Source organism: Procambarus clarkii, chromosome 6 (genome assembly GCF_040958095.1).
Source record: "Procambarus clarkii isolate CNS0578487 chromosome 6, FALCON_Pclarkii_2.0, whole genome shotgun sequence".
Taxonomy (NCBI): Eukaryota; Metazoa; Arthropoda; class Malacostraca; order Decapoda; family Cambaridae; genus Procambarus; species Procambarus clarkii.
In genome coordinates this window covers 19,008,448-19,022,464 of record NC_091155.1, presented here as the reverse complement: position 1 = coordinate 19,022,464, position 14,017 = coordinate 19,008,448, and the positions used below count along the sequence as shown (strand labels likewise).

At 42.0% G+C, this 14,017-nt stretch overlaps 1 protein-coding gene across 1 annotated transcript; it reads right to left on the bottom strand.

Annotated features, from left to right (window-relative positions):
* Window positions 1-276: 276 nt before the first annotated feature.
* LOC123751225 (atrophin-1) lies at window positions 277-13,747 on the bottom strand. The gene is made up of 3 exons (XM_045733325.2): window positions 12,904-13,747; window positions 4,706-5,049; window positions 277-2,950 (listed from the first exon to the last, which is right to left on the bottom strand). The coding sequence occupies exons 1-3, from the start codon at window positions 13,498-13,500 to the stop codon at window positions 2,695-2,697; spliced, it is 1,197 nt and encodes a 398-aa protein (XP_045589281.2). The 5' UTR covers window positions 13,501-13,747; the 3' UTR covers window positions 277-2,694.
* Window positions 13,748-14,017: the final 270 nt, after the last annotated feature.

The window sequence follows — 14,017 nt, the reverse complement described above, 5'->3', positions numbered from 1 at the left end:
TCTGCGAGCATGACTCAGGGATGAAAGGAAGCAGTTCCCTCTCCCTCAGAAAACAAAATATATGAAATGAAACGCAATCTTAAGTTATTTTAATTTTAATATATATATATTGCATTATATTACAGTGACAGCTCTAGAGTAAGAAGTTCCGAACTTCACACATTCGGGAATATATATATATATATATATATATATATATATATATATATATATATATATATATATATATATATATATATATATATATATATATATATAAAGCTATAGAAAGTGCCAATAGTGTATTATGTTTATATGTGTTTCCTTGTGTAGTGTTTTTTTAAATCAGGTACATGTGAGAGCGTTTTATATATATATAACAAAATCATACGAAAAGCCGTCATACAAGACACAAACAAAGTGTATACAGCCACCGACTGGTAATCTTAGCACCAAAGGCTTCGTTCACCAATAACTTATATTTCGTAGTTTTCGGAGTTAAGGTAATGTTAATTTGTTACGCCAGGTTGACCTTGATTATCGTAATTAGATTAAAAATAAATTAAATTCAAGCTGCAAAAAGAGACCTTAGCAGTGTGATTTTTTTTATTTTTTTTAACGAAAGAAATAAATCACGAACGTGTAAATCTAACGTAAGGAGACGCAATGATGTTATCTGTAATTTGAGGAATATTGGAGTATAGTCTCCCATCTTCTAAGATTTCAAAACACCTAGATAATTTAAAATGGAGTAACAAGGAGAAGGTATTTCGTAAATACACATTAATATGGTTTGGGACCCAATCACTTGAGCTGGACGGTAGAGGGATGGCCTCACTTCTTGCAGGTCAACGTTCAATCCCCGATTGTCCAAGTGATTGGGCAGTGTTTCTTCCCTCCGTCCAATCCCAAATCCTTATCCTCATATGCTTTCCAAGTGTTATATAGTTGTCATGGCTTAGGGCGCTCTCCTGGTAATTACCTAGCCAGGTCAGAGACCGGGCCGCGGGGGACCATGACCCCAGGAATCAACGCGCTAGATAACCTTCCCTAGGTAACAGGGGGAGAGGCATCAGGATGAAAGAAACATTTAGCCCATTTGTCTCCGCCTCCACCGGGGATCGAACCCGGAACCTCAAAACTACGAATCCGAAGCGCTGTCCACCCAGCTATCAGGCCCCTACATGCACTATGTCTACACATAGATTTGTCTACACCCTGGCCCTCGAAGGTTAATTAGGCCTATGTTACAGGGCTACGAGGCCTACCTCGTTCACTTCCGCTCCCTGTTTTAAATACACATACAACTACCTAACTTCACTAGTTACGATTTATAATAATACTAATTTGCATTTGAGAAACACAATATTTTATCATATATGAAAACTAATAGTTAATCTCTATGATGGACAAGATTATACATCCTGGCTTAGGTCGTCCTGGAGTAAGAGGACGTCATGTCCCATCACCAGTAGTGGTAACACAAGGCACTCTCATTACTTAAGGCACTCTGATTACTTAAGGCACTCTCATTACTTAAGGCACTTCTTGACGAAACATTAATTTTCCATGAAACAGGCACTTACGGGAGTTTAAAAATGGGAGGGAAGAAGCAATACACAGCAATAAAACACTCAAGGCACTTAAAACTGCCATGGAAAGAATCAAAATAACTAAAAAGTGAGAAAAAATATATATATATATATTTATATCTATCAATAAATTAGGATGAACACTTGTGTGGTTATCTCAACACACACCAGGTGCCCCTGATAAGTGGGACGGGTGAGAAACCACAACGATTTCTAAGATCATGGAAACACTTATATATTCGAGTTTAAGTTGAGATTTTGACTCAAACCACAACTTGGACTAGAACGGGGGAAGGGACTGTAAGAACCAGCTCTGAATTTTGGCCAAGACGAGACTGAAAGGCTGAAAGGCTTTCTCCAAGACGTAGGAGAAAGAGATTGGTAAGAGATTGGGTCAGCTCAAGTTACACTGGAGATTAGCATATATGCAAGATAAAGAATAAATGATATTTTGTATTTTCGTTCAAAAACATACGGTAACTGTTAAGAACTGCAGGTTGCAGACAGTTACACAGGAATATGTAAAATAATTAAATTAGAGCGGTAATGAGAATGGAATAATGTGGAGAGAGAGAGAGAGAGAGAGAGAGAGAGAGAGAGAGATGGCCATATATCACGAGCTGATTCTTCGTCATTCCTACCTTGATTTTTTTCACATTTGAAAGCCGCACTTCTTTCATATTGGCTAAACACTCATGAAAATAGATAATATATATATATACGGTCAGTCAATACACGACTTTCAAACTCTAAAACAGTTTGATGTTACAATGAATTGATGAGCAAGTAATGTACAGAGATCTGTGATCAGGTCATTAAGCGAAGCAGCTCACAAGCAGCTCCCCATGAGTGGGATTCACTATTGGAAAAATTTTATCCAGAATATTGAGATCATTACAATACTCTCCTGTTTGAGCTTCCCCCCAGACACAGTTTTTCATACAAACAGTTCATGTGGTAACTCTTTTTGCCCTAAAAGACACACTTTGTTCATTCACTTTGTAGTCAACACACGTATTCCGTTAATGCACGTATCTCTGCCCCCCATTTACACGTTTCACACCGCCCCGTCAACATGTATCACCATGTATCACCGTCAGTTTATCCAGCCATGACATTCTCCCTACGGTTGGATATTGTGTTGCCACCAGGCAAGCGCCTCCAGCAGGTCCTGTTCCTCTCTGCCATAGTTCCTGGTATCATTCCCTTCAGTCTTGATAGTTCCCATGCATACCCCTGTCGACGAGGAGGAGGACGATGATGGAGAGGTGGTAGAGGACGAGGACAGCTTGTCGCTGTAGAAGATGTGGGAGGGGGATTGTCCTCCTTCAGATTCCGTTGGAGAAGTCCTCAGGAACGCCCCAGCGATGCCGTCATATCTGCGAAGAGGGGAGAAGATGCTATATACGACATGGCTCGCGTTACAAGGGCAGATTTGGAGCTGTGGTTGTGGGCGTGGAATTGCGTATTATAGCCGCAATGTTGTAATACTTGACAAGGGTCGTACTGCAATATAATTTTGACTCGTTATATTACATATAAATGTTGCAAAATTATCGGTATTCAGATATTGACATTTATAAATTAAATATAGTGGGTTGATCTCTGGTCATTAGAGAATATTATTTTACAAATGATGTCAGTGCTAATTTTGCAATAAATAAAACACACGCACGCGCGCGCACGCGCACACACACACACACACACACACACACACACACACACACACACACACACACACACACACACACACACACACAAGAGCCAGAGTCCCATGGATCCAAGAGCTAAGAGCTCGCTTCTGCAGGCACAAATAGTAAATACACAAACAATTAGGATGAAAACAATTAGTCAATGGGTAGAAATTCCCCTAAAATGCCAAACAGGCAACAACGCTTGCATATATAGTTTTTTTTTTTTTACCTTAGGTAAGTGAAAAGACAAGGTATAGGGTGTGGACTCAGCAAGGCATGACCCGGAGAAAGAAAAAATTTCAGCTCGAAATAAAGTTCCTTAGAAGCTTCCTGAATGACTTAAGATGAAAGGAGTTGGGTGAGGAAAAATATTGGTGAGTGGAAAATAAGCCCCTCACGCCTACACACTCGCGTGCACTCGTTCCTGCAGACTCACGCACACTCACACGTACAGACTCACGCACACTCACACGTACAGACTCACGCACACTCACACGTACAGACTCACGCACACTCACACGTACAGACTCACGCACATTCCCACATACACACATACACATACTCATATGAAGACACTTTCACACATTTATGTATACACATCCAAGAGTCAATGGATTCAAAAAATTGGATTCAAGAGTCAAAGCTCGATCCTGCAGGCACAAATAGGTGAGTACACATATGCGTATACACACGCATCACACGCGAACATAATAAGAGACTGAAATCTTAGAAACTTTGTGTTTCTGAAGGCAGGTCATTCAGAATCATTCAGAACCTTGTGTACCACGTATGTCAGACCAATAATGGAATATGCGGCTCCAGCCTGAAGTCCACATCTAGTCAAACACAAAACGAAGTTAGGAAAGGTTCAGAGGTGTGCCACCAGGCTAGTCCCCGAGCTGAAAGGAATGAGCTATGAGGAAAGATTACTGGAACTGAACCTCACGACACTGGAAGACAGAAGAGTTAGGGAAGACATGATCACTACCTACAAAATTCTCAGAAGAATTGACAGGGTAGATAAAGATAAAATATATAATGCGAACAAGGGGACACTTAATACCCAAATTAGCCACAGGAACGTTAGAAAGAACTTTTTCAGTGTCAAAGTAGTTAACAGATGGAATGCATTAGGCAGTGATGTGGTGGAGGCTCACTCCATACACAGTTTCAAATGTAGATGTGATAGAGCCCAGTAGGCTCAGGAACCTGTACACCAGTTAATTAACAGTTGAGAGGCGGGACAAAAGAGCCAGAGTCCAACCCATGTAATCACAACTAGGTGAGTACAAGTAGGTGAGTATACACACACACACACACACACACACACACACACACACACACACACACACACACACACACACACACACGATACATTTCCTCATAAAAAATACACGAAAAATAGTTTTCCAAACAAAATACTCCTCATGGAGAGCAAACCTGAGGGAGGCTGGTGAGTGGAATGCCTCATCAGCCACGGGAAGTTTCAGGATATGCGGCTCTATGGTAGAGTGAGGCTGCAAGAACACCTGGTGGGGATGCTGCAGCTGCTGCTGCTGCTGCTGCTGCTGCTGCTGCTGCTGGTGATGGTGATGATGGTGGTGGTAGGACGGGTTGGCGGCGGCGGTCAAGGGCTGTTGGGTGGTTGAAGGATGGTTATCCAGCAGCAGCTGCAAGCCCCGGATGTAGTCGACGGCACAACGTAAGGTCTCCACTTTGCTAAGTTTTTTCTTGCGAGCGGCTTGAGGAACGTGCTGGCGGAGGATAGCGAACCCTTGCGATACCTGATATCGAGAGAGACAGAGTCAGTGGCAAGGTCCCTACTGGATGATTACGATACCCGTAACATACAGGAAACGGCGCATTGTATCGTGGGAGAATTAGGCTACTGCAGCAAGCATTTTGAACAATAGCTGTAGGTATTAGACTAATACAAGAAGCATATTAAACGATACCGGAATTGTTAGGCTACTACAAAAAAGAATATTATGATATCGTAAATTATTGTAAATGCCACAACGTACGATAGCTCGTAAGTAGAAATGTGAGAGACATCGTAACCGAGCTCAATGAGGTAATGATGCTACAATGACCACATTACGTTATTCCATACAACATTATCTTTGTAGTACCTATGTATAATCCATGGATACGTCACGTGGCACACATGTGACCTATCATCGATTATACATAGTCGATGTATATGAACGGGGATAATACAAATTGCAAAGATAAACGGACATTGCACAAATGGAATACAATAAGGATGGGAATAGTACAGAGGGCATTGCACACACAGATGCCACACTGGAAGGATAGGGGATAGTACCTAAAGATTGTATAAAAGAGGTTGGAACAGGTTACTGGCATATGGAGAGGAAACTTGCAAGAGTGGGGAAATCTTCCATTGTTGAAGAGGCAAGATTCACAGGAGAGAGAGAGAGATTGTAAAGCGGTTTTTATAGTATCTCTTTGATCCAGACGAGGGCTTCTTGCTCGGTGCTTCAGGCAACTCAACATAAGTCTTCATGAAAGAGCTAAAACCACACTTGAAGTGTGTGTGTGTGTGTGTGTGTGTGTGTGTGTGTGTGTGTGTGTGTGTGTGTGTGTGTGTGTGTGTGTGTGTGTGTGTGTCCAGCACATCCTGGTTCCCGTTCTCCTTGACAACAAGGTTAAGAGTTCTGAAGAGTGTGAAGCAGGCAAGTGTGGTGGTGTTAAGGAGAGTCCTCTTTGAGGAGGAGAGTCCTGGAGAGTTGCAAGAGATAGAAAGATGAGTCTTGAGAAGTAGGAACGGAGGGCATAGAGTAGAGATGAGAAAAGCCAGAAAAAATGAAGGGTTTAAGGAGGAGAGGAGAGAGAGACATATAGAGAAAACCATACAAGGTGGAGAGAGAGAGAAGATAGGGAACGCACAGAAGAATAATGACAAGTTAAAAGTTGAAAATTGATTGATATACAACTCATTTGACATTATAACGCCAAGATCACACAGCCAGAACAAATATGATCAACATAAATAATTATGTAATATATTAAAATACATATACATAATTATACATCAAAATACATATAAATAATTATATACATATAAATAATTAGTACATATAAATAATTATATATTAAAAAACCCCAATGTACAGAGCACAAACGTTAATACAGTATACTTATTCACTCAAACAGGAAATTTTACAGAATATTTCCAGTTTACATAAAAACTAGATGAATGATACGAACTAACGCTCAGTAGATATAGAGAATATATGCATGAAGCTATGAGTAACCTGAGATGGGGGGAGGGGAGAGAGAGACCCATTTCACGGCGAATGGGTGAGGGAGGGGAGTGAGAGAGGGGAAAGTGGGGGAGAGGGGAGGATAATTCAAGTTCCTTTCTCCTGTTATCCTTGACCTTCTTCAGTCATATGCTGAGGGGGGGGGGAGGGAAGTGGGGGATGATGGAGGTGGGGAGGGGGGGTGTTTCTCTCTCCTCTCTGCTTCGCTGGAAGCTGCACTCAGCCACACACATGCAGTTGCACTCAGTCACACCACACAGCTGCACTCAGAGACACACATACGGCTAGATTCGTTGTACCAGTGAACATAATTAACAGAATTATAATAGAATACACAGAAACCACTATGTAAACGAAACTATCGCCCATTTCGAATGAGTTCCAGGAAATTAACACTTTTTCGACCAGTTCATTGTCTGACAATGTCAGGACTTCCATCTGATCCCACAATCCAGTTAGGATAACCGGAGTAGGATAGAGTTTTGTTAGGATAACAAAACAGTTTATTGGATTTTTTGGCTCAAAGGGGTCCATTGAAATCTGGTATTCTTCTAATTAGCATTTTTAAGTACGTAACAATTTTGAGTTTTTAAATAGTAAATCAACTAACTGCATGTGACCTCGAGCCAACACAGAAATAAAGATGTACTGAAAGATAGTGCTTGAAAAAAAAAACGTGGAACACAGAACCAGAGTAAACCTGGAATAAGGAACCACAGAGAACCTGGAATGGGGACGCACTGAGAGTGTGGAACCATGTTTCTGATGGTTCTTCAAGAACTGGCCAGAAAGGGCCCAAAACACTCAAACGTTGATCTCAAGAAACGCAGAATCTGCCATTCCAGAATCTGGTATGGAATGCCCTAGAAAGTGATGTGGTGGAGGCAGATTCCATACACAGTTTCAAATGTAGATATGATAGCGCCTAGTAGGCTCTGGAATCTGTACACCAGTTGATTGACAGTTGAGAGGCTGGGACCAAAGAGCCAGAACTCAGCCCCCGCAAGCACAACTAGATGAGTACTAGGCGAGTACATTAACGACTTGGAACGGAGAAACATAGATAAATTAACGAAGAAGGCCATCTGGAACAGAGCATTCTATCTGGAACGGAGAATGCTATAAGGGATGGGTAATGCTATAATGAACGAAGAATTCTCTCTGGAACGGGAGAAGCTATCTGGAACAGGGGGAAATTGGGAATACAGAACTAATGAAACAGATAAACATAAAATTCTGAAACATAAAACCAGAGAGAAACAAAGAGAATAAAGGAAACTTTGGAAATTCTATTGGATTATGCAAGGCAACTTCTATTTAAACCCAGACTACGCTTGAAACAATCCAGCGATCCTGTAAGAGTAATATCACCCGGAGATTGCTTCCATAAATTTCCAGTCAGTAGGTGTCAGGTGAAAGCAACTGGAAAAGAATCTGGAACATACAACTTGAGAAGGGGGTAGCGGGTCACTGAATCACCGAAGACACTTGTCCGGAGAGTCGCTTAGGATCTGGAGCATAGAATCAATTTTGAGCTGGAATAGATAATCACTTAAGGTCTGGAACACAGAGTCGCTTAGGATCTGGAGCATAGAATCAATTTTGAGCTGGAATAGATAATCACTTAAGGTCTGGAACACAGAGTCGCTTAGGATCTGGAGCATAGAATCAATTTTGAGCTGGAATAGATAATCACTTAAGGTCTGGAACACAGAGTCGCTTAGGATCTGGAGCATAGAATCAATTTTGAGCTGGAATAGATAATCACTTAAGGTCTTGAACACAGAGACGCTTAGGATCTGGAGCATAGAATCAATTTTGGGCTGGAATAGATAATCACTTAAGGTCTGGAACACAGAGTCGTTTAGGATCTGGAGCATAGAATCAATTTTGGGCTGGAATAGATAATCACTTAAGGTCTGGAACACAGAGTCGCTTAGGATCTGGAGCATAGAATCAATTTTGGGCTGGAATAGATAATCACTTAAGGTCTGGAACACAGAGTCGCTTAGGATCTGGAGCATAGAATCAATTTTGGGCTGGAATAGATAATCACTTAAGGTCTGGAACACAGAGTCGCTTAGGATCTGGAGCATAGAATCAATTTTGGGCTGGAATAGATAATCACTTAAGGTCTGGAACACAGAGTCGCTTAGGATCTGGAGCATAGAATCAATTTTGGGCTGGAATAGATAATCACTTAAGGTCTGGAACACAGAGTCGCTTAGGATCTGGAGCATAGAATCAATTTTGGGCTGGAATAGATAATCACTTAAGGTCTGGAACACAGAGTCGCTTAGGATCTGGAGCACAGAATCAATTTTGGGCTGGAATAGATAATCACTTAAGGTCTGGAACACAGAGTCGCTTAGGATCTGGAGCATAGAATCAATTTTGGGCTGGAATAGATAATCACTTAAGGTCTGGAACACAGAGTCGCTTAGGATCTGGAGCATAGAATCAATTTTGGGCTGGAATAGATAATCACTTAAGGTCTGGAACACAGAGTCGCCTACAAACTGGAACCCAGAATCACTTTTGAGCTGGAACAGAGCATCAGCGAGATTAAGAAACTGGACAAACAAGGAACTCAAATGAACAAATCCACAAGAGCCGTAACGTGGACTCGAACCTGCGTCCGAGAGCATCCCAGACGCTGCCTTAATCGACTGAGCTACGACATTGTATAAGAACTCAAAGACTGGAGCATAAACGCTCTAAAATGTATAACAGCATGATAGGATCTGGATGACTGAAGTCTATTAAACCAACAAAGAAGGTACTAAAATACACTGAAGCCATACATGATGGAAGTGCTATGGAACTCACTGAACGGAAGCACTAAAACCCCGATTAGACAACAGTTCGATCCCCCAGCCAGAACGAGACGTTTGGGCACGTTTCACCTTCTGTGGCTGATTGTTCAATAAATCACTGTAATATATGTTTAACAGATCTCTAACCCTGTCCATGAAGGACAGGAGAAAAAGTACATAAATATGCTGATTAGCATTGTAAATGTGTGGACCACGTCCATGGGTACCCGAGGAGTTAGGCGACCATTGTGAGGGGTAATGGTAATCCCAGACACAACAGGCTGACAGAACTAAGGTAGCGAGATGTGTGAGTAATCACCCCTGCCCCTGATGAGAGTAGCTGGGAGCACAGAGAAATATGATCAGAGCCTGGAGGCAAAAGCCAACTGATGGTTATCTTCGAGTTGCTATCTTAAAACGCCAAGTCTCCCAGCGGTAGTGGAGACTCCGAGGACCCAGCGAGCATGATACAGGTGGCAGTCGGGGCCTTAGGAGAATTTACGGAAGGACTTTAAGGAAAAAAAAAACATATCGTTGTTGATTAGAGGGCGTTGAAAGAAATTGATGAGAGTAGACATTGTAGGACGATGGGCTTAGTGGTAAGATGTGGCGTTTAGAGAGTAGTATCAACTGTCAACAAACTCATCATTCTACACATTGATGGTACGTGTTCGTTGCTTTGTTCATTGCACTCTTTCGTGACACTTTGTACATTGCACTCTTTCGTGACACTTTGTACAGAATGGCTTTTGCTTTGGTCTTCCAATGATCTTAATACTTTCATTTTAAATCTCTAAAATGCATTAGACATTCACTATAATCGTTATAGCTTGGCGCTTTCTCCCTCCCTGACTATAAAAGACAGTTGACAATTATTATGAAATTACACAAAATTAGGGCAACTGAATTTAATGATATCTTATGGTAGAACAAGTTGGTAATGGTACAAGGGGCGTCATTATCCCACACAATGTGCCATCCGTTGTTCACCTCGTTAATCATGAACTATGCACAATCATTGTATAAAACAAGGGGGGGAGACATAGCCTCTAGGTACTATGTTCCTACTAGAACATTAGCAGTTAAGTTTCTATTCTGCTCCTGAGAAATATCAGGATTAATATCTAATAAACGAATTATATTTTACAGACCAAATATTCCTATATAATATATATAATAAAATAAAAAATTAAAACAAAAGAAAGACGGGAAAGAGAAGATGGAAAAGGGGAAAAGCATTGCAAGTTGAAGAAGGTAGAAGAGAATGCCAGACAGAGAAGAAGATGCTCGCGCAAATAACTCAACCGCTTACTGCCCCCCCCCCCTTAACAAGCAGACAAGGACAGAGGAAACGACAAACACACCCCCCAGGAGGTCGTGTTACAACTGCACTCAGACTCTGCAACAAGCTAAAGCTGTAATGAGATAGCTAACCACGTATCGCGAACACATCATTGGAAAACATCTACAGAATAAACACATCACACCCCAACATAATTTTTCTTGATTCTAGACTGAATTTCGATATCCAGAGAATAACAAATATATTTTTCTCAAGACTTGATCTGAGAGCTATGCTTACCATAAACATAGTGTTTGAAGTGTATATTTTAGTATCACACAATAATACACAATACTCCGGTATCTTAGAAGGAAATGTGGGTGATTAGGTTTTTATATAGAGAGCTTATTAGACAACAAGATACAGAAATTGTTAATATATACTGCCAGGACAGGAAATTTCCCCCCCCCCTCCCCCATGAAGTGGGAATGAGGAACAGACAGAAGAATAGGAGAAATAGATGAAGATTGAGCAAGAGGAAAAGAATAAAAACGGGAAGATGGAAAAGAAGAACAAAGATAAAAAATAAAAGAAGGAAAAAGGGAAGAAGACAAAAGGGCTCGAAATGGCAGAAGCGGAAATGCATGGAATGACCCAACCACAACAGCCCCCACCAACAGCCACCGGGGGGGCGGGGGGAGGGAGAGGGTTCTCAGGAGACACTTGGGGATTCTCAGAAGAAGGAGGAGGAGGAAGCAAGGAATCCTTCGGCAGCGAAGTATATGAACACTCAGCTGGGCCGAATAATCTAAGGTTATATAGCACTTGTTGATGTTGTGAGGCCAAGCTGCCGTCTAGAAGAAAGTGGGGAGAAAGGGAGAGAAGGAGACAGGGAGAGAAGGAGGAGACAGGGAGAGAAGGAGGAGACAGGGAGAGAAGGAGGAGACAGGGAGAGAAGGAGGAGATAGGGAGAGAAGAAGGAGGTAGGGAGAGAAAGAAGAGATAGGGAGAGAAGGAGGAGATAGGGAGAGAAAGAGGAGATAAGGAAAGGAAGCTGGGGCCAGATTCACAAAGTAGTTACGCAAGTACTTACGAACCTGTACATCTTTTCTCAATCTTTGGCGACTTTGTTTACAATTATTAAACAGTTAATGAGCTCCGAAGCACCACGAAGCTGTTTATAATAATAACAGTTGATTGGGACGTTTTCATGCTTGTAAACTGTTTAATAAATGTAACCAAAGGCCTCAAATATTGAGGAAAGATGTACACGTTCGTAAGTACTTGCTATATTGTAGTGATAGCAGTATTATAAGTAAAAGAAGGAAATATCGTAGATGTTCCCCCACAGCAATAGGTTCAGTAGGTTCAGCAGGCAGTATAACAACAGTACCACAGCAGGAAACAGCAGCAGCAGCAGCAGCAGGAGAACGAGCAGCTGTACCAATTTCCACAGCAGTGCCACCTGCAGCAGCAACCTGAACCGTAGCAGTAACAGCAGAAGCAGCAGTACCAGCAACAGTTGCAACAGTGTTAGTGGTGCCAGCAATACGAACAGCAGTCAGTACGAACAGCAGCAGAAACATTAAAAACAGAATTGCAAAAGCAGAAACAGCAGCAGCAACAGCAGCCCCACTAGCAGCAACAAATCAGAATGAAATTATTCTACATACAATATATATATATATATATATATATATATATATATATATATATATATATATATATATATATATATAATAACTTATCCACATCAGTTCTGAAATACTGTAGTTAATAAAATACAATGAAAACTCATCTCATGCTGCTAACGTAAAAAAAATTATTGTTAGAGATAATGTTGCATAAAATTCATTGTTTTTCGTTCCAAAAGAGAACCTTGAGCCATGAATCCGTTGCTAAATGGAATGAAAAGCCTCGATAAGGTTTCAGGTACAAACACATAAGCAATTACAATTGCAAAGAAATAATTATATATAATGACGTGTCTATCAAGTAAATATAAATATTAAAGCAACAGTCAAATTTAATACTATTAATATAGAGTAATAATAATAATGACACTAATATCAATAATATTAAAATAGCTATACAAATCACTGAAGCAAGACGGGGATCGAACCAGTCGATAACACGAGACGATTCTACTCCAATGATTTCCCTCAGATATATCACGATATCGTGATATCCTTCTGAATAATAATGATAAAACTACTTGTAATACTAACAGTTACCACGGCTCTCTCTCACCTGTTTCACTCTGTTTCTCTCTCTGGCGTTTCTTCTAGACACTGGAATACGAACCTCCGTGTCTGAGTAGCTTATTCTTCTTCTGCACTTGGTCGGTGATAGGCTGATCGTCGAGGACGACGATGGAGAGGCGAGGAGCGCATTGAACGACGCGGAGAGAGACGAGGAATCCAAGGCTTTGGAGACGGAAGTGGGTGTTCGGGTGGGGGTGTTGGGGGTGGTTGGTGCGGGGGAGGTGAGGGAGTTCTTGGTTGTTGGAGAAGGTCTGATGGGCGTCAGAGGCTTAAATGGAGATTTGGTGCTCTGTGGATAAGGGGATCTGATCACGCTGGGCTTGGAAGTGATTGGTTGGATTCTGATGTTGACTCTCCCGAGCATGTGTTTAGTAGTAAAGCTGTCTGTTGTTTTGGTGACGGCATTTGAGGTGATTTTATTGGTGAAGTTCGCGGCCTTGTTGTTGATTGAAGGAATTTTGGCTGATATGTTGGTGATGTTTTGGAGGTTGGCGGTGTTGGAGGGCTTCAGGACCTCTGGTTTCACCGGGCTCTGAACCTCCACCTTCAGAGCCTTCTGCATGACCGCCACCTCCGTCGACATCGTCACCGATTTTGCAATATCACTACTAAACAAACTTTCACTGTCCTTTCTCGTGCATAATTCCCCCTCCTCACAACTAGTCTCCGTCCCCCCAACGATCACAACCGCGCTCAACACACACACACACTCCACGGGACACACCCAGAAAGGCGACTTAATTTCCAGACACTGGCGGGTAATAACGGTTTTATCCTCGTCACTTCAAACTGGCCGCCGTTTTCTGACGCGCGACAATCTCCCTTCTGACCGCGGCGGTAACGGAATGCATCTGCGCGTGCCTCTGCTCAAAGACCTACGCGCGTGCATAAGCTCCACCCATCAACAGTCAGCCACCCAATCCAAATTCCTCCCGCCAAATATTCGTCCAATAGGAGGGCCTGGGCGGGAAAGCCGAGCTCCGCCCAAACACACGTGCGGCTCGTGCCGTAGGTAGCGCGTGTCCGGCACGGCGCGTGCCGTAACCAAGTGGAGTTCTTTGTTGAAGCATCGGACTCCCGCTATCTCTCTCTCTCTCTCT